General features: G+C 33.0%; 10 protein-coding genes and 12 long non-coding RNA genes across 22 annotated transcripts, besides 1 other annotated feature; 14 read left to right on the forward strand and 8 right to left on the reverse strand.

Annotated features, from left to right (window-relative positions):
* ftm1 (transmembrane helix domain-containing protein) lies at positions 1 to 1,306 on the forward strand (the record flags this gene model as incomplete). The annotated part of the gene is made up of 1 exon (NM_001018174.2): positions 1 to 1,306. A coding segment is annotated over one exon (953 nt), but the record flags the coding sequence as incomplete, so codon positions are not given.
* A 70-nt stretch (positions 1,307 to 1,376) lies between these two features.
* SPOM_SPAC977.18 (uncharacterized protein) lies at positions 1,377 to 2,424 on the reverse strand (the record flags this gene model as incomplete). The annotated part of the gene is made up of 3 exons (NM_001355959.2): positions 1,377 to 1,794; positions 2,005 to 2,150; positions 2,400 to 2,424. 3 exons carry the CDS (start codon positions 2,422 to 2,424, stop codon positions 1,564 to 1,566), a joined length of 402 nt encoding a protein of 133 aa, NP_001343097.1. The 3' UTR covers positions 1,377 to 1,563.
* Positions 2,425 to 2,466: 42 nt separating this feature from the next.
* On the forward strand, positions 2,467 to 3,249 carry ftm2 (transmembrane helix domain-containing protein; the record flags this gene model as incomplete). Its single annotated transcript, NM_001018175.3, has 1 exon — positions 2,467 to 3,249. The coding sequence occupies one exon, from the start codon at positions 2,467 to 2,469 to the stop codon at positions 2,905 to 2,907; it is 441 nt and encodes a 146-aa protein (NP_592775.1). The 3' UTR covers positions 2,908 to 3,249.
* Positions 3,100 to 3,294: an LONG TERMINAL REPEAT.
* Positions 3,295 to 3,675: 381 nt separating this feature from the next.
* SPOM_SPNCRNA.2016 lies at positions 3,676 to 4,543 on the reverse strand. The gene has a single exon (NR_191383.1). It is a non-coding gene; the product is annotated as a non-coding RNA (long non-coding RNA).
* Positions 4,072 to 4,509, forward strand: SPOM_SPAC977.03 (methyltransferase; the record flags this gene model as incomplete). The annotated part of the gene is made up of 1 exon (NM_001018176.1): positions 4,072 to 4,509. The coding sequence occupies one exon, from the start codon at positions 4,072 to 4,074 to the stop codon at positions 4,507 to 4,509; it is 438 nt and encodes a 145-aa protein (NP_592776.1).
* A 42-nt stretch (positions 4,544 to 4,585) lies between the features above and the next one.
* Positions 4,586 to 5,215, forward strand: SPOM_SPAC977.04 (uncharacterized protein; the record flags this gene model as incomplete). Its single annotated transcript, NM_001355960.2, has 1 exon — positions 4,586 to 5,215. The coding sequence occupies one exon, from the start codon at positions 4,586 to 4,588 to the stop codon at positions 5,051 to 5,053; it is 468 nt and encodes a 155-aa protein (NP_001343027.1). The 3' UTR covers positions 5,054 to 5,215.
* Positions 5,216 to 6,004: 789 nt separating this feature from the next.
* SPOM_SPAC977.05C (Vel1p domain-containing protein) lies at positions 6,005 to 6,619 on the reverse strand (the record flags this gene model as incomplete). The annotated part of the gene is made up of 1 exon (NM_001018177.1): positions 6,005 to 6,619. The coding sequence occupies one exon, from the start codon at positions 6,617 to 6,619 to the stop codon at positions 6,005 to 6,007; it is 615 nt and encodes a 204-aa protein (NP_592777.1).
* SPOM_SPNCRNA.2017 lies at positions 6,030 to 6,363 on the forward strand. The gene has a single exon (NR_191384.1). It is a non-coding gene; the product is annotated as a non-coding RNA (long non-coding RNA).
* A 3,048-nt stretch (positions 6,620 to 9,667) lies between the features above and the next one.
* On the forward strand, positions 9,668 to 10,309 carry SPOM_SPAC977.06 (uncharacterized protein; the record flags this gene model as incomplete). The annotated part of the gene is made up of 2 exons (NM_001018178.3): positions 9,668 to 10,085; positions 10,136 to 10,309. The coding sequence occupies 2 exons, from the start codon at positions 9,668 to 9,670 to the stop codon at positions 10,285 to 10,287; spliced, it is 570 nt and encodes a 189-aa protein (NP_592778.1). The 3' UTR covers positions 10,288 to 10,309.
* A 722-nt stretch (positions 10,310 to 11,031) lies between these two features.
* On the forward strand, positions 11,032 to 11,726 carry SPOM_SPNCRNA.136. The gene has a single exon (NR_150235.1). It is a non-coding gene; the product is annotated as a non-coding RNA (long non-coding RNA).
* On the reverse strand, positions 11,153 to 12,007 carry SPOM_SPNCRNA.601. The gene has a single exon (NR_150962.1). It is a non-coding gene; the product is annotated as a non-coding RNA (long non-coding RNA).
* Positions 12,008 to 12,174: 167 nt separating this feature from the next.
* SPOM_SPNCRNA.2018 lies at positions 12,175 to 13,538 on the forward strand. The gene has a single exon (NR_191385.1). It is a non-coding gene; the product is annotated as a non-coding RNA (long non-coding RNA).
* Positions 12,294 to 13,544, reverse strand: pfl6 (glycoprotein; the record flags this gene model as incomplete). The annotated part of the gene is made up of 1 exon (NM_001018179.1): positions 12,294 to 13,544. The coding sequence occupies one exon, from the start codon at positions 13,542 to 13,544 to the stop codon at positions 12,294 to 12,296; it is 1,251 nt and encodes a 416-aa protein (NP_592779.1).
* A 279-nt stretch (positions 13,545 to 13,823) lies between these two features.
* SPOM_SPNCRNA.2019 lies at positions 13,824 to 14,196 on the forward strand. Its single transcript, NR_191386.1, has one exon. It is a non-coding gene; the product is annotated as a non-coding RNA (long non-coding RNA).
* Positions 14,197 to 14,940: 744 nt separating this feature from the next.
* On the forward strand, positions 14,941 to 15,705 carry ayr2 (dehydrogenase; the record flags this gene model as incomplete). Its single annotated transcript, NM_001018180.3, has 1 exon — positions 14,941 to 15,705. The coding sequence occupies one exon, from the start codon at positions 14,941 to 14,943 to the stop codon at positions 15,649 to 15,651; it is 711 nt and encodes a 236-aa protein (NP_592780.1). The 3' UTR covers positions 15,652 to 15,705.
* A 406-nt stretch (positions 15,706 to 16,111) lies between these two features.
* plb4 (phospholipase) lies at positions 16,112 to 18,397 on the reverse strand (the record flags this gene model as incomplete). Its single annotated transcript, NM_001018181.3, has 2 exons — positions 16,112 to 16,380; positions 16,445 to 18,397. The coding sequence occupies 2 exons, from the start codon at positions 18,395 to 18,397 to the stop codon at positions 16,312 to 16,314; spliced, it is 2,022 nt and encodes a 673-aa protein (NP_592781.1). The 3' UTR covers positions 16,112 to 16,311.
* SPOM_SPNCRNA.2020 lies at positions 17,787 to 18,760 on the forward strand. Its single transcript, NR_191387.1, has one exon. It is a non-coding gene; the product is annotated as a non-coding RNA (long non-coding RNA).
* Positions 18,761 to 18,867: 107 nt separating this feature from the next.
* SPOM_SPNCRNA.2021 lies at positions 18,868 to 20,204 on the forward strand. Its single transcript, NR_191388.1, has one exon. It is a non-coding gene; the product is annotated as a non-coding RNA (long non-coding RNA).
* Positions 20,205 to 20,367: 163 nt separating this feature from the next.
* Positions 20,368 to 20,905, reverse strand: SPOM_SPNCRNA.2022. Its single transcript, NR_191389.1, has one exon. It is a non-coding gene; the product is annotated as a non-coding RNA (long non-coding RNA).
* Positions 20,580 to 21,054, forward strand: SPOM_SPNCRNA.2023. Its single transcript, NR_191390.1, has one exon. It is a non-coding gene; the product is annotated as a non-coding RNA (long non-coding RNA).
* Positions 21,055 to 21,087: 33 nt separating this feature from the next.
* On the reverse strand, positions 21,088 to 21,782 carry SPOM_SPNCRNA.602. Its single transcript, NR_150963.1, has one exon. It is a non-coding gene; the product is annotated as a non-coding RNA (long non-coding RNA).
* Positions 21,395 to 21,820, forward strand: prl19. The gene has a single exon (NR_150612.1). It is a non-coding gene; the product is annotated as a non-coding RNA, poly(A)-bearing (long non-coding RNA).
* Positions 21,821 to 21,944: the final 124 nt, after the last annotated feature.

A 21,944-nucleotide genomic window follows, 5' to 3' on the forward strand; every position in this document is an offset into this window, starting at 1 on the left:
GATCATTTGCATATTCTGGTAACTCGGAATCGGTATGGACGGGCGAAAATATTACAAGTATATGGAAAACTATTTTGATTAATGAAACGGGTTCTTACTGCGTAGCTGCGAGACCAATGACAATGGATGGAGCTGAATTTAATTTAGACCTTATGGGGTATTCGGTTTCAGAAGATCAAATTAATAATGACGAAATTGGCATTTGGAACTATATTTCTGTAGCTGAAATGGGAGGAGTACTATTATTTTTGAGCTATTGGATATGGACTTGTTTACATTTCAGCAAGATTATATTTCCTGCTCAAAAGGTAATCTGCCTTTATATTTTTCTTTTTGCGTTAAATCAGACTCTACAAGAATGCATTGAGGAGTATGTTTTTTCTTCCGAATGTATAAAATACAGACAATTTTATTCGGTGTATGAAATAATTGATTTTCTTCGGACAAATTTTTATCGATTATTTGTGATTTACTGTGCATTGGGTTTCGGCATAACTAGAACTGTTCCTAAATATCTTATGATAAAAGGAATTAGTATTGTCATTGCTTTATGTTCTGTATACTGGATTTCTTTATATAAAGACGTATATGTAGTATCAGAGATTTTTGACATGATCCAGTATGAGGTATCTCCTGCAATTTGGGTGTATTCTATTTGTCATTTATTGAAACAATGCACGTCTGTAACAACTTACGAAAATGCTTCAAAAGCCAGATTTTTCAGAAGAATGCTAAATGCATTTATCTTTATATTCTGTGCATCTCCAATGTTGCATTACCTGTCGAATATTATATTTGGAAACTTTGATTACAGACTGTCGGTGATCATTGGTGATCTTTTCACTTTTATGGAGAAAATTGCTTTTCCATGTTACATAATGTTTCCCACCCATAATGAAGCACTTGCCTACAATCGAAATGTAGCTGAAGAGGCTCAAGAGAAAATGATTTGACAAAAACCATGGTTTACTTGATTCACCTTTAAAGGGGTTACCGGGATTATTTTATTTATTATTTGTTTATCAATGGATTAATATCCAGTTATTTTAATCTCACTTTTTTACACAGAAATTGTGTAGTAAGTTCATTCTTATTTAATATACCACCTATTTATTTTTTACAAATGAATATTTTTTTACTGGAACGTTTTAAATACACATAACCTTTGAGTCGATGTGAAATAATGTTTTGTTCAAACTTAAAAGTTGCGAATCTGACATATAGACAAAAAAAAAAAAAAAGAAAAAACTGGTTACCTTCATAAACATATTTTGCTAATTTATTGAATTTAATTATTTTCAACTTGCTTTCCCATTTTCCCAACAATTTTTTTATCTATAATATATATTTTACAAAATTAATATAGTACATCGCATGGTTTTCTTTAAAACGACATAAACGTATAATAATAAACGGGGATTCAAAGTAATAAATCGAATCCAAATCAACTTTCAAATACATCCATTTCATCTACTTTACCCTTATATTCCCCTTCATATCCCCAACAAAAAACAGGAATTTGCGAAAGTAGTAAATGGTAAAAGTGAATAAATAGAATCAAGGTTAAAAGCTTACTTGTATGCATAAGAAGATAACTCCCTCCTCTTTACTTTTGCTTAAAAACAGATTCTGAGATTCGGGACTAGCATCGGTAATATAAGTTTTTCTTTCATACTGTTGAGTACTAGCATCAGAACCCTTAATGGTAGGAAGATCATCATCATGACTACTCCTTTGATAAATCGAATCCAAGTTTGCTGGTTCGTGCCAGTCACACTGAGAACAACGAAGTACCTGTTATTAAAAATGTTAGCAAGTGAGTGCTAACAAGTTGAAAAGTAAACACCTCCAACTATTCCATGGAAAGCATGTAACAATGAAGATCAATGAATGGCTATTAGCTTAACAAACTTGTAAACTCAAAACAGACTAACAACGTTTGTCAGGCACTAAGAGCAATAATGGAACAGACTTCATATCAAACGCTTTCTTGAATGTTCTTACCTTATTCGTATAAACCGGAAGAACAGGCACAATGAGAACCGTTACGGTTTTCAACTGACGACATACTCGGACTAAAAACAAAAGAAAGAGCCAATTGCTTTCGAAACTACTCAACTTGTTTATTTCTCGTACCAGTCTTCTTTGAACTAAAAAAAAAAAAAAAGCATTAGCAAAATGTGTTGTCAAACGGATAAAAAGAGAACAGGAAGAAGATTGCTGGAAACAATTTTAAAACAGCGAATAAAAAAAAAAGAAAAAATAATAATAATAATAAACAAAATACGAGTCGCTAATTTTTGAAACTAATCGCTTCCAACAACTGTTTCATTATAACTTCACCATTTTAATATTGTCCCCAAACAGCATGATTTAATTCTCTTTCACTAATTTCATACCACACAGGACACGTAAGTAAAACATCCTTATAATCGTCAGTGGATATCCACATATCTCGTAAATGTAATGGCATTGTTAAAAAAAATAAACACTCAAGTGAATAGAATTATGAAGAATTCGAGTCTAGTTCAAAATATTTGTTTTGACAGAGTCCCTCTATTTATACCAAGACTAAGCCTCACAGTGAAATATTGTCTAGCAGTAAAATTGCTGATTTATTTATTATATTGTTGGTACATTTACTCGGAAGTACCATCGGCTTCATCTAAATTCCGATCCTTTACATTTGGATGCGTCGTAGTATATCATAACAAATTTTTTCCTCGTTTCATTAGAACTCACTCCATTAACTCCATTAGAACGTTTTCTAAATTTCAAGTCATTATACTTTTCTCTATTGAGAAAGTCACTAGGTCAGAAAGCAAGAATCATTCTTACTCGAAAACCGATATTAGTGATCTGCACCAGGGCTATAATAATCCACCATCAAGATTCATATCACGATAACAATTCCATAGTATCTTGCTATATACGTGTAATGAGTATTCGATACTGGCTTGATTGCTATTTCTCCCTTGCTTGTAATCGTAAAATTGACTTGAAGATCTAAACCTTCTAATGCAATCATTGGAATTCTGCCTAACCTGATCAAATATGGCTTGATCACCGTTATGTTAAACCAGGAAGCTATGCCAATCAGTACGATTGTAACTTACAAAAAAATATAGCACAACGACATACAACATTATGGTACAATAAAGAGGACTTGATATATTAAGAACGAGGTTCAGTTTGTGCTCCGTTTATATTATTGTATTTCTATATATGACATTACTTGATGCAATCGCTTAAATATGTACTTTGTGTAGTTATACTCGCAAGTACAGTAGCATTTTTAAAGTAGCGGTGATGTTGACGAATGGTTTGTTTCAAATCCATCCATTTCAATTTCAATTGTAAATTTCTCTTTTTCAATTATTAATCAAGTAAGTTGAAGTGTATCAGCACAATAAATTCTGACTATTACTACTCTTAAAATAAAACTCAAGCGAAACTAATTTTTAATAGCAAGTCATATTCTTAGTTTGATATGCTATCCGCTTTGGTTTTGCATTGTTATGACTTTGTATAACCTAATAAGGTGACGAAAAATCAGTTCGTTTATATTTTTGATGAGAAGAATTCACTATTATTACACAGAAAAACATTTACTTCTTATTAGATACCTTCAATATAATATATTTTTTAAATGTAATAGCGACGACACTACCCATAATTTACAATACATTGTATGGTAAACAACTGAGTAGTTGATACACCCGATTTTCATTGAGTCATACACTTTGCGCTTACTATCACTTTATTTGATTAAATGCATAATTTACAAGCCATTCCAATATTTCGCGCACTTTTCGGACATAGTAATAAAAGCCGAGGTAGTTTCGGCGGCTTGCAACATGTTTTTTTATCGTCAGCTCGGAAATAGATTTCCTGACAGAGAAAGAAGGATATAAAAATAAACATGATGGGGCAATAAATAAATATTTCACCATTTTTTATATATCATTAAGAACAATGAAGAAATATATCTCTGAAGTAAAAAATAGTTGGGAAAATATGTATGAAGATCCCGCAACACCATTTGATAATGAGAAACCAGACGAATAGATCATGAATCTTGTACAACTGGGGAAATTACATGAGAATGTATTAGATGCCGGTTGTGAACCAAATAGAAATGCTAGATATTTAGCCAGTCTTGGATATAAAGTCGTGGGTATTGATATTTCCGAAAGGGCTATTTCTAAAGCAATCGATAAAACATCTAGTGAAAAAAGTAATGTCAACTTTAATCAACGCGATTTTTCAAGATTAAATGAATTCAAGGGGCATTTCGACACTGTGATTGACATTGGTTGTTTTCATTCAATTCTAAATAGTGATCATGAGCCACACACAGCTTCGTTAAGTCATATATGTCACTCTGATAGCTCCGTTTTCCTAAGAGCGTTTAGCGAAACAAACAAATCACGTTATAGACGGTGGCAGGGCCATAAAAGGTATTCCCTCGCTTTAAAAAGAAACAATGTCAAAAAGCTTTCTTTATAAACTATTGGAAGATTGAAGACATTAAAGAAGAAAAGTCCTGCTTACCCTTGGACTTTTTTCAGCAGTTTTCATTGCCATGCCTATCAACCAAAAGTTTTATTCATATCTGGTAAAGCGAAATGGTGGTGAAGGTGAACCTGAATTTCGACTTCCTATGGGTTTTATTGGAATCACACTTTTTGAAATAGGAATTTTACTTTTCGGTTGGACTGCAAGATATAAGATTTTTTGGTTTGTGCCAACAATTGGATCAGCCATTATGGGTGGTGGGTACATTATGACTTCCAATCCCTTAAACATGTATGTGGTAGATTCATATGGAATTTACTCAGCCAGTGCGTCAGCGGGTGTAAAAATATTTCAACTATTATTAGGAGCCATCTTTCCATTATTTGCTGAAAGTCTATTTCGTCGACTGAACTACGGATGGGGGTGTACTTTACTTGCCTTTATTTTATTAGCTTGTGGCTGTAGTCTTCCAATCTTATTCAAGTATGGAAAACAAATTAGAAATCTACGACCATTTGACCCCTCAAAATACTAGTTGATTTAACTGATCAAAGTGAGGATTTTCACACACATTTTCAGAGTACTTGGAACGTGCCGAGCTGATTAAAAAACACCGGTATTAACAAAAAATTTTATTTATGAAGCAATACGCTATTTCGTTATGAGAAACTTGATTCAATGAAACTATTATAAACCTTAAAAGCGACTTGAGCTCAGTAGCTTATAACATTTTATTCAGCATTATGTTTTATGTTTTCTATTTATAGAATCATTAGTCTTTAGTTAGCCTTACAGCTTCATCTTGCACAATAATTTTGGCTGATCAACTCTTATTCTAGGGACAGTTTGAAAAATCATACCTTGTCTCGTATTTTAGACTTTTAGGATCTGTGGCTCTAATTTGTGACAAAGAACATAATTACATGTTGGACCGTACTTAACGCACCTCAGTCCTTCTTTGATCTCTTGGCTCTGTGAAGATAAACAAAACGTACAAATCCGTTAATGGTTATAACGACGATGAGAATACTCAATACTCGGTAAAATCAAATGTGTTGCTGTTCATTTTAGCGTACTGCCTAGCGCGGATTTGTTTGATAGACTCATTCCAAGATTGTCGATCTACTACGAATGATTTGCAACCGCTTGGAAGCCGAGTAACTGTTTGTCGCTAACTTAAAAGATTTCCTGTTATGCTTTTTTCACTAGTAAAATGAAGTATGCTATAACTTTTCCTTACCATTAAAACACAATAAAAAGCGAAAAACACATAAACAAAATCAAAATACTTATGAATTCCGTTATTTGTTAGAAAATATGTTTAGTATAAGTTTAAAATAAAAAAAAAAAATAAAAAAAACAATTTACAATATTTTATCTAGTATAAAGACTTTTATTGCTTAAGCGTTTCTAATTAAATGTTTTTAGAGGATAAATTTAACCCCTATTTTTAAATCCCACGATTTAAATAACGATTATATATATATCAGTTGAATCCCTCATCCAAAGGACAAACTGGTATAAGTTCAATGGGCTGACACCAACTTGGCATGCCTTCCTCGTTATTAAAAACATTGATTGTAGGACTATCTAACAATAACGCAGAGAATCCGGGAGTACATGTTGCTACTTGAACATTATATAGAGTAGAATTCATCAGTTGGTTGCTAAGACCCGTTATCCGACTTGAATTTTGTGCTGTATACGCCCATGCATCAAAAGAAATTTCACTGGTAACAGTATTCACAAAAGGGATCATTGCATTTTCAATACTTTGAGGATTGCATGTTTTCAAATACGTTGTAAATGTCAAGGGAGTAAAGTTGGCCGTGTCGTTTTCAGCTATCGTAAACAAACGTGGAATAAGTCGAGGTTCTTGTTCCAACATACGCTGAAAAAATTCACCTTTACTTTCAGTCAAAGCATCAAGACCTATAAATGATTTTTCACCAACGTATGTAGCATTCGTTCCTACTACTTTCAGTAGATACGTACCACAATGCGGACCGCGTAGTCTACTACACTCAAGATCAGTGAGGTTGAAGCGTATGGCGGTAGCGAGCCCAATGAAAAAGAGAGATATTAAGTTTTTGAAAATCATATGGAAATATCTTTTGAATGTTTGTAAAGAAATGTTTGATTTTAGTCGGTTTATATAGTTTTTTTTTTCTTTTTTCAGCAACAAAAATAGATTAACTCGTACATATATAAAATGAGATATTTTCGCGTAGATCATGATCGTCGCAATTTCAAACGTTGCAAATCACCTTTTTCTTTTTGAAATGTCACCAAAAGTGGTAACAACTGCAAATCGTTGAGGTAACGTGGTTTTCCCACTAGTCAATAACGAATACCAATTTTTATGTGATTGCGAATTTATCGGCGAGTTGTGACACATTTGTCTCAGAAAACACACGCTTTTTTGGTCTTTTCTCTACTGCTCAAATTTGTTGCTCTTTTTGTTGTGTAGATCTTCCCTCTGATTTTCAAACAAAATTTGCGGTTTCCCACCCATTGTTATCAACGTCTATTATTCTTGGAAAATCTTCCATTACATTATTGAATTTGAATAACGAGGCCAAAACAAACAAATGAAAATCTGCTAATTCACGAAATGGTACTGGTTCCATTAGATAAGGAAAAATTCGAAAAAAAATTATGTTTCTTCAGTCGTAGTATGCCTACTGGATTATCATTAGCAATATGAGTAGCTTTTATCCCGTTTATTATATTATAAACGATTCGGATTCCTATCGATTTATTCTAAAATAAAATACCCGTCAGTTATTTACTTGGATTTTAACTTAGAAGCCAAAAAACGAATCTTCAACCAGACTGAACTGGAAAACATTAATTAAAGAGATTCTCGGTTGTAGATAGTTGTAATTGTTTCTGTTTCTGTTCTGAAAACTTGTTAATATAGTAATCCCCCACTCTTTTTCCATATTTAGTCTTTGAAGAAAGCGAAGCAATTCTTATACTACTCGTCTTTAACGAGTTGCATATATACCGCCCTATTTTTTTGCAGTTTCCTTTAAAAAATCTCATTAGAATGTTTCAATGCATACTTAATAAATCAATTTTATCAAATGCTTTGTTGTGAATATATTCTTAAAACTCATTCATTTCTTGTAAAGAAATCTTTCTTTATATGAAATTTGAAATATTCGAAATTTCATCTTTATAACTAGGTATTTCTCAATACTTTTACATAAATTAAGAAGGGAAAAAATTTGGGTTTCCTTTTTAAATCAGTTAGAGGCGAAACCTCTAACGCTTTTCATGGCTTCGTGTTAAATGTGTAATTATTTTTAAGAAGAAATACAAACACAATTAACAGATGTTGCATAACATTACTTTAGATTTGAATTTCACCTCTTAGATATCATCCATTCACATGTCAAGTAGGTGCAGTTTGTGGTTAACATATATTATTACATCTGTATTTAACAAAGTCTAGAGCAAAGAAGATATTTTCAAAATGCTGGAAGGAGAAATTTAGAATGTATGACTTACCTTGTGAAACCCTAGTATATTACGTTTTCGTAGTAAAACTAGTAGCAGGTGAAATTTTAGAGTAGTTTGTTGACGAATGTTTGTTTCAATTTTATCGCTTAAAAATTAAATTTGTTTTAGATTCATCTATTTCCATTATAATTTTTCTTTTTTGTAACATTATTCAAGTAAGGTTATGTGTATCAAAACAATAACTTCTGACTAACTACTCGAATAACAACCAAGTATTCCACTATGATTTTTAATGATGAGCCAATATTCAAGATTGATATAATTTCCAAGAGATGTTTACAAATTCCAGTTTATAATTCCCTTACGCTTTTCTTCCTCTGTATCTCTTGAAAGCCCGTTCTACTGCATTTGCTAAAAATGCAATAAATGTATGAAAGTTAAACTCAATAATCAAAGTCTTTATGTAGTATTACAGTTATGAATTATTGCGACATTTCATCTTCAGCCTTACTCAAAATCTGAAGGATTCAACATATGGCAATTTATTTGTTTTTATCATGGGAAGCACTAACGATGAAAACATCAATAGACCATAAATCATCATTTCTATATGAAAATGTAATATAATTTCTAATACAGGAATTCCTTCTTATACATTTATTTGTAACATTGCTTCATGCTTTTTTCCCTTTCATTTTCAGTTTTCTTTTGTTCCCAAATCCCAGAGCCATAATTTAAAGAAAATATGAACTGGCTAAGCGGAACCAAAAGTTTTCAGTACAATTGATCTAAAAGAGTTAGTCCGATGTATAGACTTAGTCGTTGATTCCTATTCTTTACTTTTTCGCAAGAGAATAAAATTTAGGTAGCGAACGATGTTGTAATTACATACGAATATAAATTTTTCAACGAGATTTTTTTTTATTTTTATTTTTATTTTTACAATTTTAACACAAACAAATCTATAGTCTTCCATTTCTTTTTATTTACTTTCGCAAATACTCACACCTTAAACATGATTTTTCGTGTCAACTATACTTAACTATATGCTTTATAATGCTGCTACGTAGTTAGGTTGTTCATGTTTATAGCTATTGTATGCGTACGATGTTTTCAACTATTATTTTATAAAATCAGCATACTATAGATCGAGTTTGATTGTACTACCATACATTATTATCATTATCAATGTGTCGTTAATAATCCTGTATACTTGCAACCGTGATGATGAACAATCCAACATAATTATTTACACACAAATCATAAGAACATGATTTTCATTGCAATTTATGGTATCCTTAACACTATTTACAGACTTTGAAGGGAACCGTATATTAATGCAAACTAAACCAACTTCGTTATATAGGAATTGCGATAAAAAAAGTTTGTAAGTATTACAAGATATTCACATCATAATGTTTTTCCCAAATAAATGAAACATCTCAGAACGTAAAACATTCACCAATTTTGATCTTTTTTTAATTCTTTCATTTATGGCTTTAAAATGTTTTATTATATTTTCTTATTATCTTCCATAAACCACACTGTTTAATTTTACATTGTAAAACATTACTAGTGGTGCTAAAGCTATCAAATTGCAGTGCTGTGGTTTTATTCCAATGTCAAATCCAGAAAGCGCAAAAAAAACAGGTTGACCCCCCCTGGTTACAATGAGTTATTTATGGTAAGAGATACTCGTAATGTGGACCTGGAGCGGGGACTTGAATTGTGTAAGCCTGAAAAGGTAAACAAACAAAATCTCTTTACCAACATCATCAAGCCTCAAAAAGATAAAATAAACATTAAGACAGATAAAATAAAGTTCTTTTTAAATAACCTTTTTACTGAATTTTCTAAATTTCATGATAGTTGTTATCCTGATGGTAGGATTTCTACCCGCAGTAAACTTCGTTGGCCCTTGCTTATTATTTGGTGTATTTTGATTGTTTTCGCAATAGACAAGAACTTTGAAGTCAAAGATTTTCTTTCAATTTGGATAAATGAAAGTTTTATAAATGAAAATCGGTTTTACAGTGAAATTTGGGGGCCTATTGCTATTTACATTTGTTTGTTTGTTTTATTGTTGCTTGGTTTAATTTGTATGTTTCCTTTACAGTGATGCCTTTTTTTTACTAATAATTTAAAATAGACTGCTCCAAGATTGTTGTAAAAGCTATACCATTGATCAGTATAGTTATAGCAGCGGTCGTAGTAATTATCGCGGTGGCTATGGTTAAAATTTTATACATCTGCCATTGGCTTCTACAAAATTTTAATTTTGGCTTTCGGCATAAAAGTTAAGCCATTGGGAGACACTCTTCCTACACATAATGGAGAAACAGGATCACATTCAAAGGCAACAGTTGGTTCTGACATTGAACAAATAGAATTTCAAAATATGCCCACTCCTGTGAAAAAATAATTTTCTTTATCGTTTTATGATCGAAAAGAATATAATCATCCTTACCAATATTTTACTGACTGTACCGTCCTAATCATGCACTAAAGGTGCGTCTGTTATGAATTTCAATTATGGAGTCAACCTAATTACGGTTTTTAATGAAGTATTATCACTTGATGTTACTAATGTTTTATCTTTCGTTTCAAGTCTAATCAAATACTATGAATGTCATTTACTGCGTCACAAAATGAATTCTTAATGATACATCATGAATGACTCGTTTTTAAAGTTATGTCTGAAAACTTGAAAAATGCAGCATATGGAAATTGTTAGATCGATTGATTCATTAGCTCAATAAATTCTTAAATTGCAAATTATATTCTGGCAGCAAAAAATCGAGTTATTCAGAGTCTTTCAAAAACTCTGTTTACGTATTGACATACACATTAGACTTAGCTTTTCAACAATATACTGCTGCTACAAAAAAATAATTTTCCTTTTTGGACCGGCTCGTTGCAGACGAAATTTTAATGTACTACCTCTTGACCTTAATCGTAAACGATAACTAAAAGGTATTTTTAGCTCGCCATATTCAATAACTGCCCTTTGAGCGTAATAAGTGAACAAAGGATTTAAGAATAACGATTTAAAATCTTTTTTAGTTTTGTTTTTGAAATAAAATAGTAATAAAATATTAATTGAAACTTAAACATCTAACATATTAGCTACTAATTCATCTTTTACTAAACTATAAGAAAAACTTTTGACTTTCAAAAACATATTTTTAATAGTTGTTGAATAAATGCTATTCAATTTACCTCGCCATTTTCCCAATAATTTTATGCGGTTGAAATCAATAAAATACATGCAAAGCTTCCTACATGTAAACTTATTATTATACTAAACGGGAAATCAAAAACAATAAATCGAGTTCAAGTTGACTTTCAAATATCACAAAACTCCATTTCATCCACTTTATTCCCAAATCAAACGATATACCCACCACGAGATCGCATTTGAGGTATTACTACTAGTTGACTAGGTGTAATGTTCAGCTGCATATTCTTGCATCCATTGTGTCACATTCAATTCGGTTGGCAGGTATATACTATCGACTATAGTATTATTCGGTCCTATTGCAGATACATTCAAGGTGAAGTCACCTAATACTGGAGCACGGTCATAAAGTGTCCAAGTATCCGGAGATAATGAATTATCCCAATTAGCCAAAGCGTTTAGTGAGGCAATAGAAAAGGATATCAGTAAGTTTCATTTTGTAGAAGGTGATTAGAAATATTGTTGATGTGTTTAACAAAATGAGTAGTTTCGGCTGTATAAGGTTCACGTTAAGTCAATTTATAACATTGTATTCCACAAAAAAATAAAAAATAAGTGAGGCATTTTTGCACCTGGAAGTAGAAATCTATAACATATGATGCTTTTTGTACAACCCCTGGAATGTGTATTCCTTTGCGTAATACTACTTGCAGTACAGTAGAATTTTTAAGGTAGAGCAAGAGGAAGATGATGCTCGCTAAATGCTACTGAAAAAACGGGTGGGTTCATTTGATTTTCGAAGCGCAAAGATGCCCACTATACCTCGCTATTTATTGAACGAACATATATATATATATATATAAACGGTTGCTAGTTTACAGAAATAAAATTATTTTCAGTAACCCATGATATGTGTTGCGTTAAAATAACAAAAATTAAAAAATTAAATACTAGCCAACCCTATATTAAGAAAATGTATATATATTGCAGATCATTTGTATCATCTCAGCAAATAACTTACGGTCCCACACACCTTAAATCTGAATGCATTCTTGACCTTTGACATATTAGAAATCCGATTCGTAGCTCAAGTACCGATTTAATTATTTTCTGAAATTTTCAAACAATTTTACGACAATTTTTCCGTTGGCCCGTTTACACCGCCATTACCTTGACCAAATGGTAAGAATTGTTGAGTGCATGTTTTCGTGTAAGAATAAGAGGTAGTAGCAAGTGGACCCGTTGAATCAGAAGTAAAGTAAAAATCAAATCCACCGATATATGCTCCATTTGCTACAACAAATCTAACGGGCAAAAAGTAGCCTTCAGGATAATTGCCTACAGTGAAATTTCCCATGCCCACAGTTCCTAAACCCATATTAGGCGACTCATGCCAATAAGAATACGCATCAAAGTTATTATTGGACCAACCAGAAATAGCTTTATCACCAAACCAACCAAAGAAAACATCATCTACATTGTTAACGACTAGGGTGTAGGTATCAGTTTCTGGGATTCGTAGAAAGAACTGGTAAACAATTACTTTACAGGCACAGTAGGTCGAAGCCATATCTGAAGCCTGTGGTGGATACGGTGGGAGATACCAAGACGATGCCCACTCAGGTATGTCATCTGTAGAACTAAACACACCGGTAAACAATGGAGATGACTGATCCAAGTCTGAGGAACCAAAGTAAGCGGGCTCATTAAAAGCAAAGACATCAGTTTGACCGTTTTTAGGATAACAGAATTCGTTCATTGATGATGAAATTGTATAATCATAAACAGCATACTCTAAACCACGAACGCCATCACATATAGCTGTTGGAATAACAACAACTGTGGATGAGCTAAACGTCTCCGTAGTAGCGACCGTACCACTATATACGGTGGTAGGATTATTTTTAGGACTTACTATCTCGACAGTTCCTGAAACAGTACCACTAGCTTGTGCTAGCGTAGTAGTAAATGGTAAAGTACCACTTGTTATAGTCTCAGTAACTGTTCCTGCAGTTGGTTCTACTATTTCGACAGTTCCAGATGTAATGCCCTCTGCGGGAATCGTTGTGGTATATTCAGTGGAACCAGAAATAGTTGTTTCCGTAACAGTTCCTACTGTGGACACAACGATAACGGGAGAGCTGTGCGATTGCGTGCTTGTTGTGATGGATTTAGTCGAGGTGGATTCAGGATATATTGTTTTTGTGTCTGGAGACGTTCCTGATGTGTAAATAGTGGTATACTTTGGACATGAAACAGATACTTGGTTTGTTGTGTCACTTTGTACACTAGTTGAGCTTGCCGAACAACCAAATGTGGAGTAGTTAAAAAAATATAGTTGAATGAGAAAGATGGTACGAAAATAAAGAAAGAAGTTCATAATGAAAAAATATCAAATATTTCGTTTGAAAAAAAAAAAAAAAAAAAAAAAAAAAAAAATTAATTAAAAATAGTATTATTTCATCCAAGAGATGCAATTTGGGGTGTTTAAGAATGACAAATCAAATGCACGTGAATATAATATAAAAATAATTTTCAATTCTTTGAAAAGATGTCAGTTGAAAATTTTTATACAGAATATCACTTGATTTTTTCTTTTCTTTTTCTCTTAAAATTCAAGTGGTATAGCATCAACGGTTTTCCCGTCAATCAGAAATTTAACAGAAAATCCTCTTTCTGCACTTGAATGAATATGATACTGAGAACGTGTTGCTAGAGAATAATAAAAGCACTACTTTTCCATACTAGTTTTTCTTATATATACATTTACAACCCGTTCTATCAATATATTTTAATTCTTTATTGAACGCGGAGCAATGAGAAGATATTTCTAATTAAGGAAAACTGTTACTACCTCAGGCCAACCTAATATGCTATTCTATATTAAGGAATAGACTACGCGCGAATTCAAAAATTCTCTGATAACGACTTTTAAATAATTTTATGCAACATATTAAGGCACATGAAATTTGCCAATTGCCTTCTTCAAGAATGTCGCACGTTATAAAAGTTAAGTTAAACAGTTTAGTTTCTGGTAGTTTACTTTTTCCATCTAAAAGAAATAAAGAAATAGTGATTTTAACGTGTCTCATTAACTCTATCTTAATGTTGGATTAGTGTAAGATAAGAATATATTTTTTGCTAAATTTATAGTCATCCATAACTTTGTTCCTTTCATGCTTACCAAAGTCTTTGTTTGATTCGTCTCTAGGCTTCGTAAAAAAGCAACAACGGGTAACAAGGTGATTGCAAACACTATATTTATCTGTCTCCCAAAATTTTCTTTGTTTTATTTTTACTTAAAATTAGCTTGTTTGCTATTTATATTTATTGCATGGTTGGTTTATAAGGATTCGTTTTATAATCCCGTGCGTTCGCAGCAATATTGAATGTTAACAATGAACCCGTAAATTTATAAATTTGAAAAAAGTATATTGACTATACGATTTAAATGTACTAAACTTTTAATAGCTTTCATATAAGGAAGCCAATGTCTTGTTAATTGTAGATTTTTTTTTTTTGGCAATTAAAATTCATTTCACTTTCATCATTGTTTTGCATTTACGACTGTCTATCGTTTCTGTGGAAGATGTAAAAGTAAAGCAATTTAAATAATTCCTTTCCTCTGAACAGAGAAAACAAGAAATAATTTTTTTATAATTTTATTTTTATTTTATTTTTATTTTTCAAGTGTTCTTATTCGCATGATAATTGAATATACTAGTTACCAAACTATTTAAAAAGCTTATATTTTGCAAACATTATTTTTTGCTACTATGCGTGAACCCAAGAATGCCAAAGTGCTAAGCAGACTTGAAAATGTTCTGGTGACTCAATTAGATGTAAATAACTTTTCTTCGATTAAAAAATCTGTGGAAAAAGCAATTTCGCATTTTGGTAGAATCGACGTGTTACTAAATAACGCTGGCTATTCCGTCTATTCTCCACTTGAAAGTACTACCGAAGAACAAATTCATAACATTTTCAATACAAATGTGTTTGGCGCTTTGGAGGTTATCAAAGCAATAACTCCTATCTTCCGCTCACAACATAATGGAATGATTATAAACGTATCATCGATCGGAGGAAAGATGACATTCCCACTTGGATGTTTGTATTATGGTACCAAGTATGCAATCGAAGGTATTTCTGAAGCTCTGACTTGGGAAATGCAAAGCATTGGTGTAAAAGTCAAGATTATAGAACCTGGTTTTACAGCAACTGAATTTAGGGTTGAAGAGGGTGCAGGTAAACATTATGCTGAGTACGACAATCTGAAACAAAAGTTGTACGAAGACTTGCTACCTAAATTGAAAACAGCTACACCACCGCAAAAAATCGCAGAAGTGATATTGCAAGCGGCAACGGATGAAAGTGATGAGCTACGATACCCTACTGGAGATTATGTTGTTGAATGGATGGCATTGAGAAGCAAAGTTGATGATGCTACATTTTTAGCAACACACCGAAAACAAATGGGTCTTTAAACGATTTCGTTCTACCAATTGAATATTCCTCTTTTACTGTTTTTTGTACCAAACTGTTGATAAATCTTTCAGCATTTATTTAGTTTCCTTCCTTTAGGAAGTTTCAAAATACAGTAAAATATTTAGTAGTGACTCCTCATATATTGAATTAACAAGTCTCTGTCTTACTTTTAAATGTTTGTAGTCAATTTTATTATTATCTATTTTTTAAAAAACCGGGAGCTTTTAAAACAATCTATCATTTAATGTTCATCATTAGCACAACGATCTTGGACTATTTTTCATTCAACTTGTGATTCCCAATTGTACGTATATATCAATTTAAAGCAATGTTGTATTTAATCGTTTTCATGCTTACATTCTTTCGTTTCGTGTCTTTACGTGAATGCACATCGATCTCAGATTGAGCCAACTAAGCCTGTTCATCCATTCGACCGGTTGCATTTATCTAAAAAAGTTTAGAGATAACAAATTATTCATTTACCCGTTTACATAGCTCCATCAAACGTAAAGGGTTTAACTGAGCAGTCTCACGAATGAGGAAAATCCTTAGTTCTCTTTCATAACGAATTCGTAACCAAGTACAATAAAGGTAAATCTATCTATTCTAAATTTCTCACATGCCTGAGAATCCATTGAAACAACATCAATGGAATCTTTTTACGGATTTTCTTTCGCTTCGAAAATCGAGTCCCACCAATGTTTATGAGTGGGAGTGGCTGATGCTACCTAGAACAAAAGTTAGCGATGAAAAAAAAAATAGTTTAATCAACGTGAATTTTTGAGAACATACAGATGAAGATGTTGTACTAGAGGCTGTACCCGAGGTTGTGCCTGACGGTGCACGAGATGTTGTCGCAGCAGACATTACGGTAGGATCATATACAGAAGCCGTACTAGTTGCAAGAGTTCCGTCCCAACAGTATTCTTGGAAACAAGAAGAGCACTGGGTAGGAGTACTCAATTTCTTGCGTTCCAAAGAGCGTTGAATTATAGCGCATGCTAAGCAAACTGCAAAAGATTCATTATTGTTTTGCGTAGTCGACATAAATGCATTCTCAAGAATTCCATTAGCCATCTTGTCGTCCATGCTCATAGTAAATGTCGATATATTGGAATAATAAGTCCAAGGGTAATTTGGAAAGTATACAAGGAGAGGTGGGGTATTATTGTCTACATCATGATTTCCTGCTGTAGTATTTTTACCGTCACATCCAAAAAACGTAGGACGAGTGTTTAGTCCCAAAGAGATAATAGTGTTTTCGTCCGGAATATATGGAAATCCACGCACATCAACACTCTTGTTCGCATTAAAGGTTACAACTCTCTCATATGTAGCAACAATGGAAGATCCAAGGGGCCAACCATAAGGATCATTATAAGTCGAATCAATCGCAAATACAACGTCCACAAATCGTTGTGGGTGTAACAAAGGCCAAAGGGGAATGTTTTCCCTATCCTCACCACCATCAACTAGATCAATAGTATCATACGGTTCGAACGCATTCACTACAGAGGTATTGGAAGTAGTATAATTTTGGTAAGGATTGGGATAAGGAGCAATATCATCTTGATGCTTAGAAAGATCTTCAAGAATCGCATGAAGAATATCGTAATAGGTATCATTCTTTTTGACATTTTCATTCCAGTCAAGAAGAAAAGAGTTGAATAAAGTAGCTGAAGTGCCCATAACAAAACCTGCATTATCATAGTTATGAATGCAAGACTTATCGGGTGGAACCCCATCCAACAAGTGAGTTCCCACATATTCCATTGGAATGAATGCTTTAATTCCATTGTCCCATGTACCAAATTCATACGCCGTGAACTCAAAGATACTGGTATTGGCAGGGATGGCCGTTTCTTCTTCTAATCGGCTATCCGCAACGATGATGGGATAAGGATAATCAGCATTTTGAAACCAGCTTTGATTTCTCATACTGGAATATGTAATGCCTGGTCCTCCCCTTTCAGCATCAACAAGTTTACGGGACAAAGCACGTCCCCATAAATCCGTCAAAGAACAGTCAAAGCCCGCATGTTTCTTTTGATCAATTTCTTTGCGCAAGTCATTATAATAATTCAAATTTTCAATGACATTATCCCCATGAGGAGCAAAAACGCTATGTTCCAAATTCCAGACATTATCACGTAAGTATGTTATATTCGTAAAATTATTAATAGCCACTGATCCAACAAGCCATGAACCACCAGAAAGACCGCTGATATACATCGCGGATTGCAGCAGACCAGAAAGTGGAGAGTCACTCTCGAATCTTGAGTCAAAAGCATTGAATGCACCACCTCCATTAACCATCGCCCGTAACCCACCACCTGAGAATGCAATTCCTAAACGTGGACCATCCGAGCTGTTAACCACCTTATCCAAGTCAACATTCAAACCTGTCTTAGAAATAAATGATCGGAGTTCACTGTTAACCTTAGAAATACGTTTGTTGATATAGCTCTGTTCGCCCTCATTTAAACCTTCAGAAGCCGGCCTCAACAGATTGTCGTTTGAACAGGTCACATTGAAAGGGGCATACGAAGCGTCGGTACTTCGTTTTACGAGCGCAGGTTTCCTTTTAGACAAAGTGTAAAGTACGGATGTATCAATATCTTGTCCTTTATACGAACTAGATTCTTCAAAATCATATATTTCAGAAATCTCCACACGACCGGGAGGATAAGCTAACGTCAACGAAATTTGAACGAAAGCAAAGAGTCCAATATAGTTGACATACATTGCAGAAAATAAAAAAAGTTCAAACAAAAGCTGTAAAAATTGAAGTTCGCATGGAAAAGTGTACTACACGGAAGAATATTAAATCATATATTACTCTGGCGCACTACACATCTCTGATCCGGAAGAAAGAATTCCGAACTTTAAAAGCCCCAAAATTTGTCGCGTTATCTCAAGATCTGTCTACAAAAGTGATCTTAAATACGAAACAATGCTTGCTGCAAAATTCGCAAACGTTAGGCGGATACAATTTAGTACGGCAAGCTTTTACTTTATGATCAATGTTACCTTAAATTTCTATTGAGTAACAAATGTTACAAGATATGTATGCGAACAATAATACCAGAAGCTGATCGCTCATCATCGAATGGAGTTAATTACTTCGCTTATACAAAATAGTTTGTTAGTATTACGATGCATAATCTGAAATGGGAGCGTGTAAGGGAATGATCTGATGATCACGTATTGATTATAAATATAAGTAGGAGGATGATAGTAGGGACATTCGATGTATGGTGAGAGGCAACGTAATCTAGTGTACTAGCGCGGATACACGAAAAAGAAAACGCCAATAAAATGCATAGCGAATTCATGATTCCACGTTTAACACATTGCATGCATTTCAACTAGCTTAAGTTATTTTGATCTTCATATACTAGGGAGAAATAAGTTTTGTATTTTCGAGTAGTCTTTGTTCATAAATCCTCGCTATTATCACAATTATTCGACTTTCATACATGTAAATATCTTTTCGCTTGACCTCGAGAAAACAAATTTGTTTGTTATTTTTTGCAACATTTGACATTATTTTATGATATGTCAATAGTAGTTTTAATTGCTCGAACGTACATTTGTACTTTTTGTCACACCTGCTTAAGTTGTACATCGCGGTAATTTCTTATTATTAAAGGCCATTAACCTGATTGTCTCTTTAGATCTCTCTTGAATTGTTTGTTTTACTGTATCTTTCCGAAACAGTACATAAGGTTGTAACTTTTCCACACTAATTTCCTAATCATCGTTATGCACAAAACATTTAGCTGAACAAAGTTTGATAGTTTTTGTATGGCAGCTTGTGATGCCTTTTTATTTGTTCTACTTTTTCTTCAAGTTGGAGATGAAATCGTGTAAGTTAATGATTAGTTTATTCTAGTTTTATGCATCGTATTTCATCAATCATCTGTCTGATCAATCGTTAACTTACTGTAGTTTTTATATTCTCATCCCACCCCTTACCAAAACCTAAGAATTATAATCATTTACAAAAATATGCTGGTAAATTATATTCGATATTGTTTCAAATTGATTGATGGAATGAGTGTAACCAATTTTACTTCGGGCTTATTTTAAAGTGTTAGTGATTATATTTATATTTATTCTATTTTGGATTATTGTTTTTTTCATTGGCTTGATTGAAAAATAAACAATTTTATTCAATATTCTTTACCGTCAATCGTTATTTAGTATCGCTTTCCTACTGCCTTTCTGCTTCTTGACATTATGCGATACCAACATAAACTTTACAAACAATTGCACCTCTTGTCACTTTTGTTTTAGAAATGTGTAGCTTGAACGATGCCTGCCCGGTTACACAGCATAGATTACATTGTATTTTACAACGGATTTACGTATTCTAGCACAAGTTAAATAATGTTTTGCAAGGTTGATTACAACACTTAAGACGTATTGTAGTACGCCTTGCGTTTTGTTCTATGTTTATTTTTCTCTGTTTGACTTTTTAAATAAACAATTTCATATAAATCTGGCTATTTGCGAGGCGCCGCAAAGAGTGAACGGGAAAACGCTGTATGGAAAATATTGTTATTATGCAACGTATAATTTATTAAGCAGTATAATAATTATTTTTGTTGGAGATAAATAGTATAATAGTGCGCGGTTTCGCAAGTGCAGATTTAATTTCGCTGCTCGTTTATGACCTTTTTTATTTTCAAGTAACATTTTGACATATGCAGATAAACTTTAGTTGTCTATACATGCGTCAGTTGGCCAAGTTACTCATCCGCGATACTTCAGCGTGATTTGTTACACAATAAGAGTAAAATTGTAGAGTAGAATTCGTATTTTCCTATTTATTTATATCTATTTTATCGGTCATTTTATCTACTCGCTTTTTTTTTAATATCATATTTTTAGCAATGCCATTTACAGCTTTTTTTCACCGCCAAGATAAGTCTTGTATTCAAACAGCGTTGCTTATCGAAGCTCCTACTTTTTGAATGCTGAAATGCAGTACAAACGTTCAGTAATAGTACCAAATAAATCTTTGTACGTTGGATACTCTAGTACTGTACCATCAGGCTACGTTACCAAATGATGAATGTGCATTCAGAAATATTATAGCCACGATGCTAAGCTCGTACTTTAGGTGAAAGACATGTTTCATTAAACATATCAGGCCCTCTTCACTATCGAAATTCTTATGTCTTTGGACCAATTGATAAGGTTTACAATCCTGTATCATTAGGTACAGTGGGTTAACTAGCTAGTGTACTAGATGACATGCAATCAACAGCGCTTTTAAAGAAATATTTAAAAATGACATTTCTTTATTACTATAAAAAAATAAAAAGAATTGTATAAAGTCTCGGTTGTTATCCTCTTAAATTAATTAGCTCAATGGCAGATATTACAATATACGAAAAATTCAGTGACCAATCTGTTGGGTACGATTAGGGCTGACCTCATCAAATTATAGTCTCGTTTGTTCAAGCTAAGTAAAAAATTAGGCTTGCTTTACAGCGAAAATAATATATATTCATATATAACAACGGTTTATTGTTTAAAGGCTAGAAGTAATGAAAATCGTCTTTTATAAAAGTCTAAATAGTATGAAATTTGATATTAAGTAAGCGAGTGGCCTTAAACGCTCTATATTCTGGATCTGCAACTCATGGGGTGAGACTCGGTTGTGTCTATGTAACTAACCTTGCCACCACATTGTGCATGAAAGCAAATGATTCATTTAAACGTAAAGTGTTTCTCGTTTTATTTGACATGAAAGGAGCTCTTGAATTCTTCCTAAGTTGTTCATGAGGAGAAATTGTCCACTGAAAAAGAACAAGTTCAAACATTCGCTCATGACTTTTCTCCTGCCCGTAATCGAAATACCAAATTCCTTCTGTGTTCGGTAGTCAATACCTTGGCCGTTATCTCATCAATTAACAAGTTTCCCCCACCAATGTGATTATAGGCCTGGCAATTCCTTTGACAGAACGTGTCAACTGGATATTTGTGTAATTTCGTCGTTCTCGTTAATCCCATACAGTTTTTCATTGCTAATTTAACTCTACATATGGTTGAATTACAAGAGTGCTTGTTTTATGCTCACTACTTCCTTTTTTAAGTAGTATAAAAGATTGACTTCTGTTACACTAGTAATCAAATCCTATAGAAAGAATTTTCAATATTTTTGATTTATTGCCACTTATGTCATATTGAGATAAAATGCCTTAATCCAATCAGGTCTTTTTAGCTAAGTTATAATCAAAGCTTTTTGCTGCCGAGGTATTAATAGCTTACAAGTGAGTAC

The sequence above is a fragment of the Schizosaccharomyces pombe genome (assembly GCF_000002945.2).
Source record: "Schizosaccharomyces pombe strain 972h- genome assembly, chromosome: I".
NCBI lineage: Eukaryota > Fungi > Ascomycota > Schizosaccharomycetes > Schizosaccharomycetales > Schizosaccharomycetaceae > Schizosaccharomyces > Schizosaccharomyces pombe.